Source organism: Lolium perenne, chromosome 3 (assembly GCF_019359855.2).
Source record: "Lolium perenne isolate Kyuss_39 chromosome 3, Kyuss_2.0, whole genome shotgun sequence".
Classification (NCBI taxonomy): domain Eukaryota; kingdom Viridiplantae; phylum Streptophyta; class Magnoliopsida; order Poales; family Poaceae; genus Lolium; species Lolium perenne.
In genome coordinates this window covers 83055155-83080515 of record NC_067246.2, presented here as the reverse complement: position 1 = coordinate 83080515, position 25361 = coordinate 83055155, and the positions used below count along the sequence as shown (strand labels likewise).

The following is a 25361-nucleotide window of genomic DNA, read 5'->3' as shown; positions in this document are numbered from 1 at the left end:
TAACTCTTACAAGGTTAAATTTTATGAAGTTTGACTTTGACCAAACTTAACATATATTAGGCAGGTGGGAGTAAAAGGCAAGAAACACAATGGCTGCTGGCTGCTGGCTGCTGTCTCGATCGGGCGCGGGCAAGTTTAACTGGCGACGCGCTTTCGACTCCGTTACAACATCCAGTCATCAACGCAGTCCCGATCAGACTCGGAATTGGACCTAGTGCAAACCGGTGACAAAACTAGAGCCGGCAACTGGTTATATAAGCTAACCTAAACTAGCACATGCGTGCCTCCTCGGATCGATACCTGGAGTAGCAAAAGAATGGGGTGGTCATCGCCACCGGTTGCCCAAGACGACGAGGCTACCACCACACCGCCGGTGCTGAAGAACACTGCCATGGCCAGCCGCTTCCAACTGCTCGAGTTGCTCGGCTCTGGGACGTTCGGAGTCGTTCACCGGGCGCGGGAACGACGTACCGGCGAGATTGTGGCCATCAAGTGTCTCCGCGCGAGCATCCAGGACCCCGACGGCCACTATTTCGCCGCCGAGGTCAGTGCTCTCGAGACCTGCAGCGGACACCCGTCGATCGTGCAGCCGCGTGCCTCCGGCCTCCTCGGCGGCCAGGCCTTCCTCGCCATGGAGTTCGTGGGGCCTACACTCAAGCACGTCATGAAGCGCGACCGCTTCAGGAGGAGACACACGGAGCTGGAGGTTCGCCTGATCATGAGGCAGCTCCTCGCAGGCGTGAGAAGGATGAACCGTCTAGGCCTCATGCACCGCGACCTCAAGCCGGACAACGTGCTCGTCGACGGCCGCGGAAACGTCAAGATTTGCGACCTCGGGCTATCCTGCAGCTTCACCGGCGGCCCGCCCTACTCCAACCCTGTCGGGTCACGAGGGTACCGCGCGCCGGAGATCATCCTCGGATCCACGGACTACGACGAGCGCATCGACACGTGGTCGCTCGGTGTGATCATGGTGGAGCTCCTCGCCGGCAAGCACCCGTTCCTTGGGAAGACGGACAAGGAGAACCTCAGCGAGATCTTGGACATTCTGGGCACAGCAGACATCAAGGAGTGGCCGGGCTACAATGGCCAGCGGTTGCCAGCCGGCGGAAGCCAGCCCGGGAGCTTGCTGCGTCACAGATTTCCCAGTCCAGGGGTGGCCAGGATCAGAGGCCCGCCAACACTTTCAGAGGCTGGTTTCGAGGTGCTGAGCGGCCTCCTGCGATGCAATCCGGAGAAGAGGCTCACGGCGGGGCGCGCGCTTCAGCATCGGTGGTTCAAGGAAGCCAACCCTAGGACTACAAGGAGCTGATCCCCACAAAAAGAAGACTACAAGGAGCTGATCAGTTAACGAGCACAAATGCACAATGTAGCCGCCTGCGTGTAGCAAACTTGATGATTGCATAATTGTTGTAGTCAAGCGCATCTGATTTCAGTGAATCAGAGAATGTATGTTTTGGCTCATAGGAGCATTTGCACCTATTATGTAAAAAAATTATTTTAATAAAATAACAATGTTAAAAAATTCAGACATAAAATTTATAGGGTACATCGTGACATTCTATGTTCTTACAAATGTTTTCGTGAAAAAGCAACATTTTATGTGGCACGTACAAAAAAGACAAAAAATAATGTCATGTACAGTCGTGTTGTAGCATCACAATTTGTCTTTTTTACAGGAGATCCCTAAAAAACAAAAAAAATCTAAAAACTTGTGTACGAACACAAAATATCTAGATGTACATGCAAAATTTTATTTTGAATTTCTTGACACTTCAAAATGTATTTTCACACAACAGGTTCATATGCTCCTTTGAGCCAACAAAGTGAATTTCCCAGAATGTAAATGTTAATAATGTTAGGTCTTAGGTGATGTCTCGCACGTTCGAGTCCAACGGCTCGATGTGGACCTTGTATGTTCCCTGATCGGGGGCGCCCAACCTTATCTGGTTGATGAGCCCCTGTCGTCAGCGCTATAAAGACATATAGGGTTGGCGGCTCGCAGTACGAGGTTCACCATGTAGCCGCACTTCCCACTGACACACCTGCCGATTAGGGTTAGCGCTGTGCCGTCGGGAAGCATCACCGTCGCCACCTCTCTCTCACCCACGCGCCGCCGTCACCACTATGTCCATGTCGGCGGGCTCCACCTCCAAGGGAGAAGTTAAACCCACAGTATCCCTCTCCTACCCGGCAATCATCTACCCTAGTTGATCTAACAAGTTTAACATTGGTATTAGAGGTAGTTCCTAGTAGTATATCTTTGATCCGGGAAAGAAAAGTAAAGGAAAAGAGGAAGAAACCCCTAGTTCGTCCACAAACCCTAACCCTAGATCGAATCCAAGAAGGGAAAGGGCAAAGAAAAAGAAAATCGACACCGGCCGAGGCCCTCGGGCTCGCCAGCAAAGTTGCGCCACTGCAAGGCCGCGATGTTCCTCTCGATACCGATGCGCATCGGCAAGCCGAGGCACCTGGAAGAAGAACAAGCCCCTCTCCACCTGATGTTGTTGTTCGAGATGGGGCAAAGAACTTACCGTGATGCGGCTCCTGCTGCTCGCCGAAAAAGGGCGCCGTCGCTGAGCCAGTTGATGGCGGCGCGTTCACCCTCGGGCTGCTCGCGCGCGCCGGCAACGGAGCTAGAGGGGTGCCATTGGTTCTCCGTTGCTCCGCTCATCTCATCGCAGGCCGCCGGTCAAGGTACTGGTGGGCACGGAGAGGTGGAAAAGGCATGCGGCAGAGGAGCTCTTTGTTGTGCTCGTCACCGACGTGCTTGGCCGCGCGAGCGCGAGTAGCAGCCGGGCGGCGCCACCGCTAGAGAGAAGCAGAGAGGGGCTCGGGGGAAATGGGCTAGGGTTAGGGTTCCCACCGAACCGACGATTTTTTATACTGGCCGATCGGCGTGGGACGCCGTCGGATTTGCATCGCACGGTCAGCGTGTTTCGGCGCTGGCGGTGGCAGGCCACGGCTGCTTGTGGGCCAGTTGTGAGCCAACAGGCCGAAAGCTGACTCGCCCGAGTGGAGCGTAAAAAGCTTTCGCTCAGGTGGGTTGTGGGCCACATGAGCAAAGTTGGTCTGCGCAGAGTTTCTTGCTTATTTCTATTAATTAAATTTCCGGAGGCTGTTTAGGGCTGTTTTTTTTTTTGCCAAAATTTTTCTTGATTTTTCTTGAATAAATAGGACCAACAAAATATTAGTTCAGGAACTAAAAAGTGAGAGTTTAAGCCTCTGAAAATTTTAAAGTTTGAATTCGAAGTTTCGTCGTAAACGGTTAAAGATGCATTTTAAATTTGAAAAATGAAAAAATGATGATTAAAATTTAAAAGTTGAATAAAAGTGAGTATTGAAATAATTATGATTCTGTCATTTTATGACCAACATTAAATGGCATGATCATGTTTTTGTTGCAATGATACGTGCATTTATCTCTATTTTTGTCCAACGGTGATATAGTTTTATTTGCGTTGCATGTCTTAATTTGGACAAACGTTAGATTATAATATTTAATTGTACTGTTCTCACTCAACTATGGTTTTCAGGAGGGTACTACTTGATGAGCTGCATCAAGGACGTTCCGACCCTAAGAGGATGTTCCCACCGTAAGAGGGGACAACTACACTGAGTGGAGGAAGAATGTGGATTTCGCCTCCGTATGTGCTGAGGTGCAGTGGGTGCTTGAAACACTGTAGCCCAAAAAGCCTGTTGATCGTGTCCGAGATGACAAGGATACTGATGATGCATGGCAAAAAATAAATGAGACCATGCTCCTATGGAGATGGCCTACACTTTAGAGAACCAAAAGTGACAGACAGCCAATAAGAAATGCATGGCATTTATAAAGAAAAAAATTGAGAATGTCATCGTGGGCTCAATTGCTGAGTGTGATTCCGTTGGGAAGTACTTGGAAAAGATAAAGAGCCCGGTTCTTCAAAGACATATACAATCCAGTTGCTGAAGCAACTGGTGGCAGAGAAGTGCACTGGAGGTGCACATGGCATCAGGGAGCACATCCTCACGATGAGCAACCTGGTTGCAAAGTTGAAGCCCATGGATGATGACCTGGAGTTAAAGCCTGCACTTCTTTTTCACTTGGTCATGGCTTCATTGTTAAAGACAAGCTTGACAACTTTGTTGTCAATTACAACATGTCTCGTGAAAAGTGGGACATAGAAAAGACTATATCTATGTGTGTGCAATAGGAGGATATGCTCAATGTAACATCCCATGATTTGGGCTTACAAAAATAGAGGAAACAGATATGTGCATTGCATTTATGCATAGAAAATCTGGGAAATTTCCGCGCTTTCAAATAAAACATGTCACACTAACTAAAGTTTCACTTGTGTTGATGGAATTGAAATAGATCATCAAATCAAGTGCTATAAACCTCAATGTGACCTGTGCTAAAACCTTGTTTTGGGTGTAGATGATTTGACCTAAGGTTAGATCAAATGGAACTAAAACCAACACAACAACACCTTAAGCAAGGATTAAGGACCAGATCTTTTAAAGGATCATAATATGATATTCCTTTCAACCACATATAGATATCTACTCAACAACAAATAAAAGAATATGAAATAATAGGAACCATTCTTAACTTATCTTTTCCATGTATTAAACAAATAAATATTCCTACCATGAACCTCATGGTATTTCCTGAACTAAACTCTTGAACTCAACACCAACACAAACTTATCATTAAACCCTAGAGATAGGAGAGGCCCATAACCATCTGATAGTTAAGAATCAAACTCTAAGTTATTAACACTTAAAAGTTAAGAAACTACATTTGTCTAAAACTTAGTTCAACTCTAAACTTATTACCAAATATGGTAAACCCCAGGGTGTAAAATGCATAAAAGCCACATATTCTTATTTAAATTATAACTTATTAAATATATGGAATATCACAGAACTAAATTTGTTTACATTATGAATTATAGTTCAAACTATTTGAATAAAATTAACTATGAGTATTTTGAAACTTAGAGAGTGGATTTGGTGATCAGGGGGATACGTGAGCACCCGGTTATCACCGTTGGATTTAGTGCACCACTGTTGGATTCTGCTACTCACTAACGACCACTAACGGCCACTACGTCACCGGCCTCCACCTCCACCTCGCTGGCCTCCACCTCGCGCATCTGAGGTCGCGCCAGTGTCTCCCCGGCCAAGCGTGTTGTCATGCACCTTCTCCGCGTCTCTCCGCCCTTCCACTCAACGCGTTGGACCGCATCGATGCATGTACAGTACTAACGTCGTTAGACACGTATCGAGCAGAGAAGGGGTGCTCACGTATCCTCTTGATCACCAGGCTTCATCCGTTGGTGAAATCAAACATCACCATTCAAAATTTGGGTATAATCCTTATCTTTCACATTTTGATTCTAATTATAATATAAATACAATCACATATAATATAGTGATTCATCCATAAGCATAAAGTCATCCACAAACCATTTAGTACTAAATGCAACCTGGATGCCCAAAAATAAAGAAGACTAAAGGATAATGATAAGGCCACCTATGATGGAAATATCTACATAGCTTGCATCCTAAGATATGACACCTCATGCTTAAAATATTGTTATGGATGAGAGCAAGACAACAAGCACCTTACTCCTCAAATCAAAACAAGAGTCGTCCACCTATGTGTCATGACGCTAGAGCATGCCCAAGCCTATAAAAGCAACCCTCTACCTTTGCCATTTGATCATATAGTACCATGATACAAGGAAATCAACACATTGAGACACTCCATAAAATTGTTAGGACCTAGTATAGTTGCTTTACTCGTGATGCATCGCCTAGTAGGGTAACTATTTGATGTGTATAAACCTTTTGATGATCTGAACGTTGTTGAATGTGTTGTTATTTAGTTAGCACTACCAGGTAACCTCACCACTCAAATGGAAGGGGTTACACAACATGCTCATGTATGCAACCAAACAAGGACTGCGTTGCACCACTAGGGCAGAAAGACGTATGTCCAGGCAACCAAACAATGGGAGTTGTCTTCCCTATCCGGTGCAGAAAATGGCTTCACAGGGTACCAAACAGCATGGCTTTTCTAGCCCATGACCCGTCTGAAACGCGCAGGTGGTCCCTTCTCCCTGGCGCAGTGGTGCGGAAACTCGATCTAGGCTACCAAACGGGCCCTAAGTGACAAAGGAATCCCGGCCAGAGTGCGGTCGTATCTCTGTGGCTCCTCGTCTCCACGCCACCTCGTCCCCAAGGTCGCCACGGCAGCACCTATGTTCCTGTTGTTTTTCATGTCGTATCGACAATCCAAAGCTTGACCAGAACGACGGAACTAAGGTTAGCTATTTGGACACCGCACCGTCTTCTCGATACTGTTCAATTTTCTAAAGTTCTGAACCATTCGTTGTTGATGTGCAGTAAAAATTCAGACCACCTTCATTCCAATTGGAACTTCTATTAGTTCCAATTGTTCAACGTACCAGAGAATATTGTTTCATACCTTGGGTTATACCTTCTATGTATTATACTGTTAGAACTATATGATGCTATAGTCGTACTAGTATACATGCCAAAAGCGGGCTTTAGACGGTACATAACATTCTTTTGGTACCCTTTGAAACTTTGAATACACATGCTCAAAATCCTAGGCCCGCCACAGCCTCCGTCGTGGTGACGAATGACAGCCTTGTTACCATCTTGGTTGTAAACATCGCCGTTAGCCTGCTTCCGATTGGCTTGCTGATAAGTCGAATGTGACCGTTATGCAGCCAAACTGTTTAGGTTTTTCTCGCATCGTGTAATCTGTGTTTTTAGCTTGCAACCGGACCACCGATGGAGGGGGTGGCAACGTGACCACCGATGGCAGCCAACCGACGAGGATATGGAAGCAGAGGCGCCAAAGCAGGCTACCTACAAAAAGAGAAGATGTCTACGAAGTAGGCGAGGCCAATGGTGAGCCGTTACAGCTGGAGACGGTTGCATCGAGCTATGTCAACAACGTAGGATGCATCCTTCGAGACACTGTTTCGATCAACAAAACAATATTAAGGGCATAAATTCAATTAGGCTCCCGAGTGCGTATGCTCCCTCTACCAACAAAACATATTTCGAAGTGAGGAAAAATTTTACAAAAAATTCTACGTGTACATCTACATAATATATGTGTATACGTCAAGTTTCACGAAAAAATAATATTTTTTGCGGCCTATGTAAAAAAAGAAAACTTATCCTGTGAAAAGTATTGTTTTCAGCACTGAATTTTGTCTTGTTACACACGTTACATGATAAGTTCTTTTTTATGAAACGACTTTGTGATCGCGTAAAACATGAAGATGTACGTGCGAATTTTTTGTTTCAATTTTTAAAATTTAAAATATGTGTAAGATGCATTTCAAAATATAGGGAGCATATGCTCCCATGTTCCAAAAGATCACTCCCTCTATGAAGGGACCCTATCAGGAATCATTTGCAAACCCTACCCATAATATGATGCGTATAAATTTTCGTGCAATTACGTACCAAAGTTTGACTACAAATATAGATAATAATTCGAAGATTTACTATATCATACAAATATAATATAAAAATATATTTCATGATAATTCTAAAAATATTAGTACCTCATTGTATATGTTTATATTTTTTATCAATATACAAGGTTAAACTTTATGAAGTTTTACTTTGACCAAAGTTGACATATTTTTGGGAGTAAAAGGCAAGAAACACAGTGGCTGCTGGCTGTTGCCTCGGACGCGGGCAAGTTTAACTGGCGACGCGTTTTCGAGTCCGTTACAGCATCCAGTCATCAACGCAGTCCCGATCAGACTCGGAATTGGACCTAGTGCAAACCGGTGACAAAACTAGAGCCGGCAACTAACTATATAAGCTAACCTAAACTAGCACATGCGTGCCTCGGATCGATACCTGGAGTAGCTAGCGAAACAATGGGGTGGTCATCGACACCCCATGACGGCGACGAGGCTACCACCACACCGCCGCCGCCGGTGCTCAAGAACACTGCCATGGCCAGCCGCTTCCAGCTGCTCGAGGTGCTCGGCTCTGGGACGTTCGGAGTCGTTCACCGGGCGCGGGAACGACGTACCGGCGAGATTGTGGCCATCAAGTGTCTCCGTGCGAGCATCCAGGACCCCGACGGCCACTATTTCGCCGCCGAGGTCAGGGCTCTCGAGACCTGCAGCGGACACCCGTCGATCGTGCAGCCGCGTGCCTCCGGCCTCCTCGGCGGCCAGGCCTTCCTCGCCATGGAGTTCGTGGGGCCGACCCTCAAGCACGTCATGAAGCGCGACCGCTTCAGGAGGAGACACACGGAGCTGGAGGTTCGCCTGATCATGAGACAGCTCCTCGCAGGCGTGAGAAGGATGAACCGTCTAGGCCTCATGCACCGCGACCTCAAGCCGGACAACGTGCTCGTCGACGGCCGCGGAAACGTCAAGATTTGCGACCTCGGGCTATCCTGCAGCTTCACCGGCGGCCCGCCCTACTCCAACCCTGTCGGGTCACGAGGGTACCGCGCGCCGGAGATCATCCTCGGATCCACGGACTACGACGAGCGCATCGACACGTGGTCGCTCGGTGTGATCATGGCGGAGCTCCTCGCCGGCAAGCACCCGTTCCTTGGGAAGACGGACAAGGAGAACCTCAGCGAGATCTTGGACATTCTGGGCACAGCAGACATCAAGGAGTGGCCGGGCTACAATGGCCAGCGGTTGCCAGCCGGCGGAAGCCAGCCCGGGAGCTTGCTGCGTCACAGATTTCCCAGTCCAGGGGTGGCCAGGATCAGAGGCCCGCCAACACTTTCAGAGGCTGGTTTCGAGGTGCTGAGCGGCCTCCTGCGATGCAATCCGGAGAAGAGGCTCACGGCGGGGCGCGCGCTTCAGCATCGGTGGTTCAAGGAAGCCAACCCTAGGACTACAAGGAGCTGATCCCCACAAAAAGAAGACTACAAGGAGCTGATCAGTTAACGAGCACAAATGCACAATGTAGCCGCCTGCGTGTAGCAAACTTGATGATTGCATAATTGTTGTAGTCAAGCGCATCTGATTTCAGTGAATCAGAGAATGTATGTTTTGGCTCATAGGAGCATTTGCACCTATTATGTAAAAAAATTATTTTAATAAAATAACAATGTTAAAAAATTCAGACATAAAATTTATAGGGTACGTCGTGACATTCTATGTTCTTACAAATGTTTTCGTGAAAAAGCAACATTTTATGTGGCACGTACAAAAAAGACAAAAAATAATGTCATGTACAGTCGTGTTGTAGCATCACAATTTGTCTTTTTTTACAGGAGATCCCTAAAAAACAAAAAAAATCTAAAAACTTGTGTACGAACACAAAATATCTAGATGTACATGCAAAATTTTATTTTGAATTTCTTGACACTTCAAAATGTATTTTCACACAACAGGTTCATATGCTCCTTTGAGCCAACAAAGTGAATTTCCCAGAATGTAAATGTTAATAATGTTAGGTCTTAGGTGATGTCTCGCACGTTCGAGTCCAACGGCTCGATGTGGACCTTGTCTGTTCCCTGATCGGGGGCGCCCAACCTTATCTGGTTGATGAGCCCCTGTCGTCAGCGCTATAAAGACATATAGGGTTGGCGGCTCGCAGTACGAGGTTCACCATGTAGCCGCACTTCCCACTGACACACCTGCCGATTAGGGTTAGCGCTGTGCCGTCGGGAAGCATCACCGTCGCCACCTCTCTCTCACCCACGCGCCGCCGTCACCACTATGTCCATGTCGGCGGGCTCCACCTCCAAGGGAGAAGTTAAACCCACAGTATCCCTCTCCTACCCGGCAATCATCTACCCTAGTTGATCTAACAAGTTTAACATTGGTATCAGAGGTAGTTCCTAGTAGTATATCTTTGATCCGGGAAAGAAAAGTAAAGGAAAAGAGGAAGAAACCCCTAGTTCGTCCACAAACCCTAACCCTAGATCGAATCCAAGAAGGGAAAGGGCAAAGAAAAAGAAAATCGACACCGGCCGAGGCCCTCGGGCTCGCCAGCAAAGTTGCGCCACTGCAAGGCCGCGATGTTCCTCTCGATACCGATGCGCATCGGCAAGCCGAGGCACCTGGAAGAAGAACAAGCCCCTCTCCACCTGATGTTGTTGTTCGAGACGGGGCAAAGAACTTACCGTGATGCGGCTCCTGCTGCTCGCCGAAAAAGGGCGCCGTCGCTGAGCCAGTTGACGGCGGCGCGTTCACCCTCGGGCTGCTCGCGCGCGCCGGCAACGGAGCTAGAGGGGTGCCATTGGTTCTCCGTTGCTCCGCTCATCTCATCGCAGGCCGCCGGTCAAGGTACTGGTGGGCACGGAGAGGTGGAAAAGGCATGCGGCAGAGGAGCTCTTTGTTGTGCTCGTCACCGACGTGCTTGGCCGCGCGAGCGCGAGTAGCAGCCGGGCGGCGCCACCGCTAGAGAGAAGCAGAGAGGGGCTCGGGGGAAATGGGCTAGGGTTAGGGTTCCCACCGAACCGACGATTTTTTATACTGGCCGATCGGCGTGGGACGCCGTCGGATTTGCATCGCACGGTCAGCGTGTTTCGGCGCTGGCGGTGGCAGGCCACGGCTGCTTGTGGGCCAGTTGTGAGCCAACAGGCCGAAAGCTGACTCGCCCGAGTGGAGCGTAAAAAGCTTTCGCTCAGGTGGGTTGTGGGCCACATGAGCAAAGTTGGTCTGCGCAGAGTTTCTTGCTTATTTCTATTAATTAAATTTCCGGAGGCTGTTTTGGGCTGTTTTTTTTTTTTTTGCCAAAATTTTTCTTGATTTTTCTTGAATAAATAGGACCAACAAAATATTAGTTCAGGAACTAAAAAGTGAGAGTTTAAGCCTCTGAAAAGTTTAAAGTTTGAATTCGAAGTTTCTGCTGCAAACGGTTAAAGATGCATTTTAAATTTGAAAAATGAAAAAATGATGATTAAAATTTAAAAGTTGAATAAAAGTGAGTATTGAAATAATTATGATTCTGTCATTTTATGACCAACATTAAATGGCATGATCATGTTTTTGTTGCAATGATACGTGCATTTATCTCTATTTTTGTCCAACGGTGATATAGTTTTATTTGCGTTGCATGTCTTAATTTGGACAAACGTTAGATTATAATATTTAATTGTACTGTTCTCACTCAACTATGGTTTTCAGGAGGGTACTACTTGATGAGCTGCATCAAGGACGTTCCGACCCTAAGAGGATGTTCCCACCGTAAGAGGGGACAACTACACTGAGTGGAGGAAGAATGTGGATTTCGCCTCCGTATGTGCTGAGGTGCAGTGGGTGCTTGAAACACTGTAGCCCAAAAAGCCTGTTGATCGTGTCCGAGATGACAAGGATACTGATGATGCATGGCAAAAAATAAATGAGACCATGCTCCTATGGAGATGGCCTACACTTTAGAGAACCAAAAGTGACAGACAGCCAATAAGAAATGCATGGCATTTATAAAGAAAAAAATTGAGAACGTCATCGTGGGCTCAATTGCTGAGTGTGATTCCGTTGGGAAGTACTTGGAAAAGATAAAGAGCCCGGTTCTTCAAAGACATATACAATCCAGTTGCTGAAGCAACTGGTGGCAGAGAAGTGCACTGGAGGTGCACATGGCATCAGGGAGCACATCCTCACGATGAGCAACCTGGCTGCAAAGTTGAAGCCCATGGATGATGACCTGGAGTTAAAGCCTGCACTTCTTTTTCACTTGGTCATGGCTTCATTGCCAGCACAGTTTGACAACTTTGTTGTCAATTACAACATGTCTCGTGAAAAGTGGGACATAGAAAAGACTATATCTATGTGTGTGCAATAGGAGGATATGCTCAATGTAACATCCCATGATTTGGGCTTACAAAAATAGAGGAAACAGATATGTGCATTGCATTTATGCATAGAAAATCTGGGAAATTTCCGCGCTTTCAAATAAAACATGTCACACTAACTAAAGTTTCACTTGTGTTGATGGAATTGAAATAGATCATCAAATCAAGTGCTATAAACCTCAATGTGACCTGTGCTAAAACCTTGTTTTGGGTGTAGATGATTTGACCTAAGGTTAGATCAAATGGAACTAAAACCAACACAACAACACCTTAAGCAAGGATTAAGGACCAGATCTTTTAAAGGATCATAATATGATATTCCTTGCAACCACATATAGATATCTACTCAACAACAAATAAAAGAATATGAAATAATAGGAACCATTCTTAACTTATCTTTTCCATGTATTAAACAAATAAATATTCCTACCATGAACCTCATGGTATTTCCTGAACTAAACTCTTGAACTCAACACCAACACAAACTTATCATTAAACCCTAGAGATAGGAGAGGCCCATAACCATCTGATAGTTAAGAATCAAACTCTAAGTTATTAACACTTAAAAGTTAAGAAACTACATTTGTCTAAAACTTAGTTCAACTCTAAACTTATTACCAAATATGGTAAACCCCAGGGTGTAAAATGCATAAAAGCCACATATTCTTATTTAAATTATAACTTATTAAATATATGGAATATCACAGAACTAAATTTGTTTACATTATGAATTATAGTTCAAACTATTTGAATAAAATTAACTATGAGTATTTTGAAACTTAGAGAGTGGATTTGGTGATCAGGGGGATACGTGAGCACCCGGTTATCACCGTTGGATTTAGTGCACCACTGTTGGATTCTGCTACTCACTAACGACCACTAACGGCCACTACGTCACCGGCCTCCACCTCCACCTCGCTGGCCTCCACCTCGCGCATCTGAGGTCGCGCCAGTGTCTCCCCGGCCAAGCGTGTTGTCATGCACCTTCTCCGCGTCTCTCCGCCCTTCCACTCAACGCGCTGGACCGCATCGATGCATGTACAGTACTAACGTCGTTAGACACGTATCGAGCAGAGAAGGGGTGCTCACGTATCCTCTTGATCACCAGGCTTCATCCGTTGGTGAAATCAAACATCACCATTCAAAATTTGGGTATAATCCTTATCTTTCACATTTTGATTCTAATTATAATATAAATACAATCACATACAATATAGTGATTCATCCATAAGCATAAAGTCATCCACAAACCATTTAGTACTAAATGCAACCTGGATGCCCAAAAATAAAGAAGACTAAAGGATAATGATAAGGCCACCTATGATGGAAATATCTACATAGCTTGCATCCTAAGATATGACACCTCATGCTTAAAATATTGTTATGGATGAGAACAAGACAACAAGCACCTTACTCCTCAAATCAAAACAAGAGTCGTCCACCTATGTGTCATGACGCTAGAGCATGCCCAAGCCTATAAAAGCAACCCTCTACCTTTGCCATTTGATCATATAGTACCATGATACAAGGAAATCAACACATTGAGCCACTCCATAAAATTGTTAGGACCTAGTATAGTTGCTTTACTCGTGATGCATCGCCTAGTAGGGTAACTATTTGATGTGTATAAACCTTTTGATGATCTGAACGTTGTTGAATGTGTTGTTATTTAGTTAGCACTACCAGGTAACCTCACCACTCAAATGGAAGGGGTTACACAACATGCTCATGTATGCAACCAAACAAGGACTGCGTTGCACCACTAGGGCAGAAAGACGTATGTCCAGGCAACCAAACAATGGGAGTTGTCTTCCCTATCCGGTGCAGAAAATGGCTTCACAGGGACCAAACAGCATGGCTTTTCTAGCCCATGACCCGTCTGAAACGCGCAGGTGGTCCCTTCTCCCTGGCGCAGTGGTGCGGAAACTCGATCTAGGCTACCAAACGGGCCCTAAGTGACAAAGGAATCCCGGCCAGAGTGCGGTCGTATCTCTGCGGCTCCTCGTCTCCACGCCACCTCGTCCCCAAGGTCGCCACGGCAGCACCTATGTTCCTGTTGTTTTTCATGTCGTATCGACAATCCAAAGCTTGACCAGAACGACGGAACTAAGGTTAGCTATTTGGACACCGCGCCGTCTTCTCGATACTGTTCAATTTTCTAAAGTTCTGAACCATTCGTTGTTGATGTGCAGTAAAAATTCAGACCACCTTCATTCCAATTGGAACTTCTATTAGTTCCAATTGTTCAACGTACCAGAGAATATTGTTTCATACCTTGGGTTATACCTTCTATGTATTATACTGTTAGAACTATATGATGCTATAGTCATACTAGTATACATGCCAAAAGCGGGCTTTAGACGGTACATAACATTCTTTTGGTACCCTTTGAAACTTTGAATACACATGCTCAAAATCCTAGGCCCGCCACAGCCTCCGTCGTGGTGACGAATGACAGCCTTGTTACCATCTTGGTTGTAAACATCGCCGTTAGCCTGCTTCCGATTGGCTTGCTGATAAGTCGAATGTGACCGTTATGCAGCCAAACTGTTTAGGTTTTTCTCGCATCGTGTAATCTGTGTTTTTAGCTTGCAACCGGACCACCGATGGAGGGGGTGGCAACGTGACCACCGATGGCAGCCAACCGACGAGGATATGGAAGCAGAGGCGCCAAAGCAGGCTACCTACAAAAAGAGAAGATGTCTACGAAGTAGGCGAGGCCAATGGTGAGCCGTTACAGCTGGAGACGGTTGCATCGAGCTATGTCAACAACGTAGGATGCATCCTTCGAGACACTGTTTCGATCAACAAAACAATATTAAGGGCATAAATTCAATTAGGCTCCCGAGTGCGTATGCTCCCTCTACCAACAAAACATATTTCGAAGTGTGGAAAAATTTTACAAAAAAATCTACGTGTACATCTACATAATATATGTGTATACGTCAAGTTTCACGAAAAAATAATATTTTTTGCGGCCTATGTAAAAAAAAGAAAACTTATCCTGTGAAAAGTATTGTTTTCAGCACTGAATTTTGTCTTTTTACACACGTTACATGATAAGTTCTTTTTTATGAAACGACTTTGTGATCGCGTAAAACATGAAGATGTACGTGCGAATTTTTTGTTTCAATTTTTAAAATTTAAAATATGTGTAAGATGCATTTCAAAATATAGGGAGCATATGCTCCCATGTTACAAAAGATCACTCCCTCTATGAAGGGACCCTATCAGGAATCATTTGCAAATCCTACCCATAATATGATGCGTATAAATTTTCGTGCAATTACGTACCAAAGTTTGACTACAAATATAGATAATAATTCGAAGATTTACTATATCATACAAATATAATATAAAAATATATTTCATGATAATTCTAAAAATATTAGTACCTCATTGTATATGTTTATATTTTTTATCAATATACAAGGTTAAACTTTATGAAGTTTTACTTTGACCAAAGTTGACATATTTTTGGGAGTAAAAGGCAAGAAACACAGTGGCTGCTGGCTGTTGCCTCGGACGCGGGCAAGTTTAACTGGCGACGCGTTTTCGAGTCCGTTACAGCATCCAGTCATCAACGCAGTCCCGATCAGACTCGGAATTGGACCTAGTGCAAACCGGTGACAAAACTAGAGCCGGCAACTAACTATATAAGCTAACCTAAACTAGCACATGCGTGCCTCGGATCGATACCTGGAGTAGCTAGCGAAACAATGGGGTGGTCATCGACACCCCATGACGGCGACGAGGCTACCACCACACCGCCGCCGCCGGTGCTCAAGAACACTGCCATGGCCAGCCGCTTCCAGCTGCTCGAGGTGCTCGGCTCTGGGACGTTCGGAGTCGTTCACCGGGCGCGGGAACGACGTACCGGCGAGATTGTGGCCATCAAGTGTCTCCGTGCGAGCATCCAGGACCCCGACGGCCACTATTTCGCCGCCGAGGTCAGGGCTCTCGAGACCTGCAGCGGACACCCGTCGATCGTGCAGCCGCGTGCCTCCGGCCTCCTCGGCGGCCAGGCCTTCCTCGCCATGGAGTTCGTGGGGCCGACCCTCAAGCACGTCATGAAGCGCGACCGCTTCAGGAGGAGACACACGGAGCTGGAGGTTCGCCTGATCATGAGACAGCTCCTCGCAGGCGTGAGAAGGATGAACCGTCTAGGCCTCATGCACCGCGACCTCAAGCCAGACAACATACTCGTCGACAGCCGCGGAAACGTCAAGATCTGCGACCTCGGGCTGTCGTGCAGCTTCACCACCGATGGTGGCCCGCCCTACTCCAACCTTATCGGGTCACGGGGATACCGCGCGCCGGAGATCATCCTCGGATCCACGGACTACGACGAGCGTGTCGACACATGGTCACTCGGTGTTATCATGGCGGAGCTCCTCGCCGGCAAGCACACGTTCCTTGGGAGGACGGACAAGGAGAACCTCAGCGAGATCTTGGACATTCTGGGCACAGCAGACATCAAGGAGTGGCCGGACTACAATGGCCAGCGGTTGCCCGGCGGAAGCCAACCCGGAAGCTTTCTGCGTCACAGCTTTCCCAGTCCACGGGAGGCCAGGATCAGGGGCCCGCCAACTCTGTCGGAGGCTGGTTTCGAGGTGCTGAGCGGCCTTCTGCGATGCAATCCGGAGAAGAGGCTCACGGCGAAAAGCGCGCTACAGCATCGGTGGTTCAAGGAGGCCAACCCTAGGACTGCAAGGAGCTGATCGGTTAACGAACACAACGTAGCTCTGCCTCTGCGTGCATGAAGTAAAATGCGTGATTGCATAATTGTAATAGTCCAGCGCATCTGATTTGAGTGAATCAGAAAATGCAAATGTTACACTGTACAAGAATCAGTATGAATGGTGTCTCGTGAATTATCTCAAGACTTTGTTAAGGTGATTTTTCTTCTTTGCTGTTCAAATATGGACTTGCACCTTGTACCTGTAACATGTTCTTCTTCCTCTCTGCATCCAAGCATGCATCAATGTACAACTCATTAGTCCATGCCGAGGCTCGCGTGTGGTGAATGTAAAGCAATGGTTTAGTTAGCATGGTTTTGTGTTGGTTGACACTGGTAGTTCTGAAATGTTTCCAGTTATTTGCGAATTCCCGAATGTAGGTTTCCAGTGCGTATGTTGCGACAATGACCCTTGATGCATATCGTATCTGCTCTCGGACGGGGATCCCTGACATAGCTTCATGGTGAATAAAATGGTCCGGCTGGCGAGTGGCGCCTCCCTGTTCCAGACTAGATGAACCTCTCTTTTCCCCTTTTATGGAGCTTAAGATTTTATTCTTCAACTCAATCAATCAACAGGAGTAAGTACAAGGCCTCAGAAACGGTATCCAGCTGGGAAATGAAATATTACTTGTTAATGAGTAGCACCAGCAAAGTAATCGTGATTCGTCAGTAGCCACTGTCTTGGAGAAAGTAACTTCAGTCCCCAACAAACATTCTTAAACCTTTCGCTTACAATAATTATTATTTACCTCTTCCTTTTCGTTATTTGGGCGTATACCTATCCACTATAGAAAACTCAAAATCTCTGAATGGTACTTAGTTGAAAGACGGTTTGAAGGAAAACTTGGCAGCTGGGCTGGTAAGATGTTATCATATAGAGACCGGCTCGTCCTTATTTTTTCGATAAGGAGTATATATATTGATATCAAGATGCACACAGCCAACCGGCTGGTCCTTATGAACTCTATTTTCACTAGCCTACCGATGTTTATGATATCTTTTTTGCAAATACCCAAAGGGGCAAGAAAACGTCTTGATTTTTATTGATCTCAATTTTTTTGCAAAGTGAACATAACAAAAGTAAATACGGGTTAACTAAATGGAATGTGATTTGTAGACCAAAGGATAGGGGGGAGGAGGTGCTCGACATTAAAAACAGGTGTTTACTCCACAAATGGTTATATAATCTACTAAAACAAAGAGGATGTGTGGCAAGAACTGCTACATAATAAATATTTTTTTTCTAAAAAACACTTTCTCATGTTCAATGTAAACCTACTGCCTCGCCTTTCTGGAAATGTTTGATGAATGTTAAAGATAAGTTCTCCAGCTGAGTCATTTTTTAAATTTAGGCGATGGTTCTGGTCTAGTACGTTTTATGGAAGATACTTGGCTAGAACTAACACCATTGGCTCAAGAATATCCTACACTATACAACATTGCTCAACGGAAGCATGTTTCAGTTGCACATGTTCTGTCATTAGTCCCTATAAACATTGGTTTCACCCAACAATTGACGTGAAACAAGTGGAACTCCTAGGTCACTTGTGTAGGCGCCTGATGGGAGTTGTTGAATAATTAACTACATAGTTTTCTATGAAAACTTACGACTTCAGGTGTTTTTACTGTCAAGTCTATGATACTGATTTGACGGATGGTCACACAAGGTTCTTAAAAAAGTATCTCTGGAAATTAAAAATCCAACCAAAGATCAAAGTGTTCATGTGGTTTCTTAGTAAAAAGGTTTTACTCGCATGTGACAATTTAGCAAAAAGAAATTGAAATGGGAGGAAGGAATGTTGTTTCTGTGACTCGGAGGACACAATGAGTCATGTTTTTATCTCATGCCCTTTTGCTAGATTAGTGTGGAGAGTTGTTTATGCTACTTTTGATATTCCACCATCAACAAATATAACGAATATGTTCGGCAATTGGCTGAATGGTATTGACAAGAAAACTGAAGCTAGAATTCGCATTTGGTGTTTCTGCTCTATGTTTGTCGATATGGAAATGTTGAAATAATATTGTTTTTAACAGAAAGGATTTCACTAATTTTTATATAGGTTATTCATATGGTTGTCCACTTGATTCAACTATTGCGCTTCCTTTCCCCGCAGGATCAGCAGGAATGGTTTCTGAGTGCAACCGTCTTCTGATGGTTGCACGTGATACTTTCTGCCGGGCTACCTGGCGATCTATTAGTAGATTACATGATGGTTAGAGCATCTCTAGCCACGTCTCCCAAAGCGTCCCCCAAACTTCACCGGATCGAGCGTTTGGGGGACGTTGCTCCCCAGCCGCGTCCGCCAAACGCGGCCCCCAAACTTGTTTTTACATTAAATTATTTTTTTGCATTTTCATTTCAATAGGGAGGAGGAACATTACACAAACTAATACATAATTGGGAACATGGTTTTACACAAACTAATACATAGTTTGGAACATGGTTTACAGAAACTAATACATAGTTAAAAATTGCAAAATGAGGAAACCTAACGAGAGTTGGCCTCGCAGATTTCGTATGTTTGCTGCCAAAAAAGAACACTCTCAGGCACTCTTAAGCACCCAAAGTGGAAAATCCAGCTGGTAATAGCCATGTTGGTCCTATGCAGGGAGAACATACAGTCCTGGCCATTTTCGTTGCGAAGAAAGAACACTCGGCGTGTTCAATCGCCGTCCTCTTCGTCGTCGATGTGGTAGTGTTGGCGGCAGGACGTGTCGTCGAACACCTTCACGCTCATCTCCTCGTTGCCTTGGTAGGAGAATGTGAGGACGCAACCGGTTTGGAGGTCGTGGAAGCGCGCGAACATCTCCCAGCCGGTGTGGAGGGACATCTTGCTACGCCCGTCGAAGAGCACGTCCACCAGCAACCGGCAGAAGCCGCAACCAGCGTCCCGCAGCTGTAGCGTGGCCGGCTCGTTGCTGGCGACGAACTAGGTGAACTTGTCCGGTAGCCTCTGGATGCCGCGTGGGTTGCCATTGAGGACGACGATGAACTCGAACTCCCACTCCCCCTCGGAAGACGATGATGTCGCCATGCCTTGCTGCTCCATCGCAGGCGACGGCGACCATCCATGGCCCTTACTCTTGAGATGGTGGCGGCGAGGGTTGGGGAGAGAGGCGCTAGGGTTTGTGTGTGAGGAACGATGTGAGAGCACCCCCTCTTTATAGGACGGACGGAAGCGAGGCTCGGTGGCGCTTATTAACGCTGGCACGGAGAGCTAGGCGCGACAATACGCATCGCTAGGCCTCTGCGGAAACTGCACCGTCGTTGCGTGCCAATAACTTCCGTCGCGAGGTAGGCGACTGTTGGGTTAAATTAGTTCCGTGTCAATGATGCGTCGGGCCTGCCACTCCCCGTGATGTGTCGGGCCTGCCACTCCCCGCCTTGCTTCTCGCTCTGTTCGCCGTGCCCGGAGTGTCCCTTGTGGACCGGGGGCGGGCTCGAGGCGCCGGACACCGTATTGGATCGCTCCTGGCGGAAGGAGTATTTGGGGTGTGTGACTGGGAACGAAAAAATGTCCAACACGCCCCAAAAACCTTTAGAGACGCGGCTGGAGATGCTCTAGGTGAGTTTTCAAAAAATTGATGGATGATAGATGGATGATAGTTGTATCGACCCTGGATGATCTTTGAGTTATTAACTTTTTGAATCGTGTACGTTTGCTCTAATAAATGGATGTGTATCTAATTATGCAGAGACCGGGTATCCCCATTTCGAAAAAAAATATTAGTTAACCTTGAAGCATACATACATCATCAGAGATGACACACACACAAACCCACTGCTAAAATGGTCTAAATTACATGGATTGGGTGTGCTTAATTCAGTTCACATTGAGGAAAATCAGTGCAAGGCTGTGTCAGTTCTTGCAGAAGAAATGAACGTATATACTCCTTGGAGTGCTATGTTTTTGGGGGGAACAAACAAACACCGCAAGAAACAAGATCTTCTTCAGCTGCAATTTTAATTTATTATGATGATGTCTTGCGCAAAGCCTCAGTGAGAGGCGGACAGAATTGTCGTCAGAACAGCTCACTGATACTCACGGTCTACCGGCGGCAGTGTGGCGGTGAGTTGAGTCTAGGCATTGAGCAACAGCAGATGCTGACAGTGATAGCGATGCAATTAGCTCTGATGTACGTACACGACAATGGAACGAAAGCAGTTCATGATGCTTCACAGATCACAGGTTGATCACAAATCATCGGTAGGCGAGATGGTCACTACGAGCAATCTTAATCGATTATGCTGTTCCTTGAAGAAGAGCTAGACTGTAAACAGTTTCTAGCACAATACGAAGGACCTCCTGCGGCACAGCGGAGCCTAGAGGCGTGGCCGCGCGGCGGCCGCCTCGGCGCCGCCGTAATCCTTGACCTTCCCCCACACGGCGGGCCACATGGCCTTCCTGATCTCGGCCACGACCTCCCCGTCCCAGCCCCTCGCCGCGAGCCCCTCGGCCGCCGCGACGGCCGCGGCTACCACGTCCTCGACGCCGCCGTCCGCGGCCGCGTCCACCACGCCCCGCCGCACCGCCTCCGCGGCTGTCATCTTTCTCCCGGCGAGGAGCATGTCCCGCCTGGTCGCGGCGTCGGGGACCTTCTGCCGGAGCAGCTCCGCGAAGTAGTCGACGATCTTGATGCCGGCGTCCACCTCGCTCATGTACAGGAACCCGCGGGAGCCGCGCATGACGACGGTGTCGTGGGCGAGCGCCAGCGCGCACCCGGCGGCGGCGGCGTGGCCCGTGACGGCGGCCACGGTCGGCATGGGCAGCACGAGGAGGTCGGCGAGGAGGCCCCGGAAGCCCTCGCTCATGGAGACTTGGAGGTGGAGCGGGACCGTGCGCGCCCAGGCCTGGTCGAAGCCGTTGGAGAAGTACTTCCCCTCGGCGGCCAGGACCAGGGCGCCGGCGCCCGGGGAGGCGCGGGCGGCGGCCACGGCGGCGCGGAGGGCCGAGATGAGGGGCAGGCCCAGGCGGTGCTCGCCGGCGCCGGTGATGGTGATGAGGTGCACGCGGCCGCGCCGCTCCACGGTGCACATGCTTCCCGTGTCCATTTGGGGATTCAGGGTCAACTCTGGGCTGGACTTGTTGTTCTTGGGTAGTAGTCGGGTTGTTTAGTGCTACTAATCACTTGTTTACGAGAGCTTCCCAGCAATTTCGTTTTGTCTGACCAGTGGATATGAAACTTTGTCACGAATGCTACTAATCACTTCTTTACTAGAGTTTGTCACGAATGGATCGTCTGTCATGACGCATCTGCCGGCCTACTTTGTAAAACTTTTCACCTATTGAAAATGATAAAAACTGAACTGAATATGAAACTTGGCAACAAGAAACCTGCTTCGTTTTATTGAAATAAAACATGGAAAATCTCCTGCTTTAGCAACGACAGCGTTCACGGCATATAGAGGAAACGAGCTCCGGGCTGAGGCGGTGCAGAGTTGAGAGTTGCCACGACACATTTGCCGGACATCGAGACTGACTATGAACCTTTTGAACTGGAATCTTTAGATAAGCATGGAAATCCACTGCTAGGATCACAATAAAATCAATGTTTTATGTTAAACTATTCACGAATTTCCCTACAATCGTCAATTCTCAAAATTGTTCCAACTGCAGAAATGGGCATACAGATGATATCTGATTAATAAGAACAACAGTTCCAACAATATGTAACCCGTGATAGCAGTAATTTAGAAGACTTATGAGGGACTAAACAAAGCAGGCTATCTCATATGCCAAACATATATCTATTGTCCAAAGAGGATAAAGCATAAGTGAGCCTCTTACTTAGACGAGAGTGCAGGTCATCAACCAAAATCATCCAACTTCAGTACAGGCAAAAACTGAAAGCATTTGGTTTCTAAGGAACATACATATCCAGCAACCAGACGAACTTAATTAACTCTGGGTCGAGCTGCGTTCTTCTCTTAGCCCGCATGGGACTTGTTGAGGATAATACCCTCATACTTGACCTGGAACCACTTCATTGCGTCCTCCTTGGTGACCCTCTGGTGGATGCCAATGCGGGCCTTGCACCTGCGGCGGCGTGAAACACGGTACCCAGCACGCTCCAGAACGACGAAGAAGTCCATACCATAGATACCAGTGGATGGGTCATACCTGATAAGCGCAACAAGGTCAGTTACTTTGTTATTAAAGAATAGCAAAATTTCAAGGAATAATGTTTGCGCAGCAGTCATAATGAGATGCCAGTGAGCAATCAGCAAATAACAAGAACCATGCACTGTGGCTACTTGATATGTGAAGTTTAGTAGCCCAAATCAGTAGGCAAGGAAAGAACTAGCAGTGGCAATACAGTGCGTGTCCAAACAAAAATCAAACAGTGCCGCACTACTAAACTGAATAGCATTAGTTATCCACCAGGATTCAATGCACTGTCAAATATTAATTATTAAAAGCGTAATAGGATACATTTGGTGGACAAATAAAGGGGATTTCATTGATAACAAGTAGCTGCATGATGATGGCCGAGTTGTTACCAATTGCCCATCTTGGATCTCATGTTTCAAACAGTTGTTAAACCTACAGCTAATTACAAGCCTTGGTTTTCATGTCCAAACAGTTGCTAAATGTGCTCTAACGAATTGTAAACATGAAGTTACAGATGCACAACACGTGATTTCATCTACTTAACAAGGGCACAGTATCTTCATAACAAGATAATAATCAGTGGAAGCAGCCAATGTGCCATACACAAAGAGAAACAGCATGAGATCAACTTACTTCATGCCAAGATCAATGTGCTCCTGGATACCGAACCCAAAGCATCCGGTGTCACTGAAGTTCCTCCTGAGCAGCTCGTACTCCTTCACCTTGAGCCCACTGTCCAGCAGCTGCATCGCCTTCTCGCCCCTGATGGTCACATAGCACGCAATCTTCTCGTTACGCCGGATACCGAAAGACCTCACAGTGTACCTCGCTGCAAACAACACGATAATATCACTGTCAGGCACCACCAACATAGACCGTACTGGAACTGGACATGGCCAAACAGAGTAGGCTGGCTGGCTTTAAGAAACTGACCCTTGGAGAACACCGGTGACTGTCCGCTCAGCTGCTCCAGCACCTAAAAACAAATGAAATAGAGCAGTTACGCCAATGATTTGCAGTTGAGGTCTACTTCCAACACAACATATTCAGGGAAATCAAGTTAACTGATTGGTGCCACTCAGATTATCTGTTTTGGACTGGAATATCGTATTGGGGAAGGACATATGGTGCCACTCGGATTACACAAGTTCAGGCCACCCTACAACTATCAGAAATGGAGCAGACAAGACTGACAACACCCAATGAATAGTTGTTACATGGTAGCATCATTAGCATCGCAAACTGATGCATATCCTAATAGCATACTACAACAGAGGCACTGACTCCACCACAGATAGAATAGGTCAGTGCCGAGCACTGGCTAGATCATCGTTGGCATAAAATTCTACAAACTAAATCTCTGACCAGTGTATAGCAAAGTAAAACAATCTAACAACCAACATACTGATAAATCTAGACGAACCTAATATGAACCACACACGCGCGAGCGCATCAACGAGGAGAGGAAGAGGGCAAATAGACAGGCGTATTTATTACCTTGGAGGCGCGGGTGAGACGATCTCCGCTCTCGCCGACGGAGATGTTGAGGACGAGCTTCTGGACCTTGATGTCCCGCATGGGGTTCAACTGCTTCTTCTCCGTCGACTGCGAGCACAAAACCACATCGTCAGAACAGCAGGAACCATGACCAGCCCGAAGGATTCGGGAGCGAGAGAGTATCGCGCTTCTGGAGTACAAGAGCTCACCATGGCGGCCGGATCTGGGGCGGCGGCGGCGGCGCGAGTGGGGAGGGAGGAGGGTTTAGAGCGGAGCGCGAGGCGGCGGCGGCAGAGGCTTTGTAGGAGGAGACGGAAACCCTAGTGCGGAGATGGTTATATGCGGGTAATTACCTTCGTGCCCCCGTAGATGGCGTGGAATGGAGGGTGATTTAGTAAATTTCGGATAATTTGGTTTAAGGGCAAAAAAGAATTCCGTCGCCGGGACTTGAACCCGGGTCTCTCGGGTGAGAGCCGAGTATCCTAACCACCTAGACTACGACGGAGGATTGAGATGATATACTGAGTACCATTTATATAATTGCTTTCTGTAATAACTTCATATCTGGATTACACACATTAGCTCCATGTACCATACGATCAGTGGCAAAGAGTAAGAATTGTATTTCTATGGCCTCAATTACCTAGGCAACTCAAAAGAGTTAAAACTTTGTTTACGTTTCCTCAACAATGTTCTCTTTGGCAAACCCTAGAGTATTTGAAAGCCCGAGCAAGCTGAGCTTAGGATTTTTTTCTTTCTCAAATAGCCATGAAAAAAACACTTGATGTCAGCCGATGTGTCGCTAGCAAGCCTGGAAAATTCCCGAGAGACGTTAGATTTGCCCATGCTCTCTCCCTCTCTCCCTCTCTCCCTCAGTACTACCTCCGTTCTGGAATTTTTGTCGGAACTGGTAGTTGGACTAAGTTGAATTGATGTGTTAGCTGGCGATAAACTTTTTCGGAATGGAGGATTACAAAATGCAAACTTTTCGGAATGGAGGAGTACAACATGGCACTAATCTTACATGCTTAGTATCCTTCTTTTTCCAAATATGCAGTAAAAATTTCCATAATTATTATTAGTTATTTTCAACTTCCCCCGCTTGTTGAAGGAAAATCATTTGTTGGGACATAGGTAGATTTTGTAGAAGGAGAATCACTCGTTGGGACATAGGTAGATTTTATGG

The 25361-nt window shown here is 46.6% G+C and overlaps 5 protein-coding genes and 1 non-coding gene across 6 annotated transcripts; 3 read left to right on the top strand and 3 right to left on the bottom strand.

Annotated features, from left to right (window-relative positions):
• The first annotated feature begins 346 nt into the window (after window positions 1–346).
• LOC127339435 (putative cyclin-dependent kinase F-2) lies at window positions 347–1328 on the top strand. Its single transcript, XM_051365293.2, has one exon. It carries the CDS (start codon window positions 392–394, stop codon window positions 1310–1312), a length of 921 nt encoding a protein of 306 aa, XP_051221253.2. The 5' UTR covers window positions 347–391; the 3' UTR covers window positions 1313–1328.
• Window positions 1329–7925: 6597 nt separating this feature from the next.
• On the top strand, window positions 7926–8940 carry LOC127339436 (putative cyclin-dependent kinase F-2). Its single transcript, XM_051365294.1, has one exon. The coding sequence runs from the start codon at window positions 7926–7928 to the stop codon at window positions 8922–8924; it is 999 nt and encodes a 332-aa protein (XP_051221254.1). The 3' UTR covers window positions 8925–8940.
• Window positions 8941–15540: 6600 nt separating this feature from the next.
• On the top strand, window positions 15541–16542 carry LOC127339440 (putative cyclin-dependent kinase F-2). Its single transcript, XM_051365295.1, has one exon. It carries the CDS (start codon window positions 15541–15543, stop codon window positions 16540–16542), a length of 1002 nt encoding a protein of 333 aa, XP_051221255.1.
• Window positions 16543–20783: 4241 nt separating this feature from the next.
• LOC127341773 (enoyl-CoA delta isomerase 2, peroxisomal-like) lies at window positions 20784–21660 on the bottom strand. The gene has a single exon (XM_051367706.2). The coding sequence runs from the start codon at window positions 21616–21618 to the stop codon at window positions 20890–20892; it is 729 nt and encodes a 242-aa protein (XP_051223666.1). The 5' UTR covers window positions 21619–21660; the 3' UTR covers window positions 20784–20889.
• Window positions 21661–22331: 671 nt separating this feature from the next.
• Window positions 22332–24518, bottom strand: LOC127341774 (large ribosomal subunit protein uL5). Its single transcript, XM_051367707.2, has 5 exons — window positions 24385–24518; window positions 24176–24283; window positions 23612–23654; window positions 23312–23507; window positions 22332–22687 (listed from the first exon to the last, which is right to left on the bottom strand). The coding sequence occupies exons 1-5, from the start codon at window positions 24385–24387 to the stop codon at window positions 22495–22497; spliced, it is 543 nt and encodes a 180-aa protein (XP_051223667.1). The 5' UTR covers window positions 24388–24518; the 3' UTR covers window positions 22332–22494.
• Window positions 24519–24607: 89 nt separating this feature from the next.
• TRNAE-CUC (transfer RNA glutamic acid (anticodon CUC)) lies at window positions 24608–24680 on the bottom strand. The gene has a single exon. It is a non-coding gene; the product is annotated as a tRNA-Glu (tRNA).
• Between the last annotated feature and the right edge of the window lie 681 nt (window positions 24681–25361).

Excerpts from the sequence above, each read along its gene's own strand:
- LOC127339435 (XM_051365293.2), top strand. The coding sequence starts at position 392 with ATGGCCAGCCGCTTCCAACTGCTCGAGTTGCTCGGCTCTGGGACGTTC.
- LOC127339436 (XM_051365294.1), top strand. The coding sequence starts at position 7,926 with ATGGGGTGGTCATCGACACCCCATGACGGCGACGAGGCTACCACCACA.
- LOC127339440 (XM_051365295.1), top strand. The coding sequence starts at position 15,541 with ATGGGGTGGTCATCGACACCCCATGACGGCGACGAGGCTACCACCACA.
- LOC127341773 (XM_051367706.2), bottom strand. The coding sequence starts at position 21,618 with ATGGACACGGGAAGCATGTGCACCGTGGAGCGGCGCGGCCGCGTGCAC.
- LOC127341774 (XM_051367707.2), bottom strand. Across the intron at positions 23,655-24,175 it reads GTCTCACCCGCGCCTCCAAG|GTGCTGGAGCAGCTGAGCGG; the intron begins GTAATAAATACG and ends ATTTGTTTTTAG. Across the intron at positions 22,688-23,311 it reads CACATTGATCTTGGCATGAA|GTATGACCCATCCACTGGTA; the intron begins GTAAGTTGATCT and ends TGCGCTTATCAG.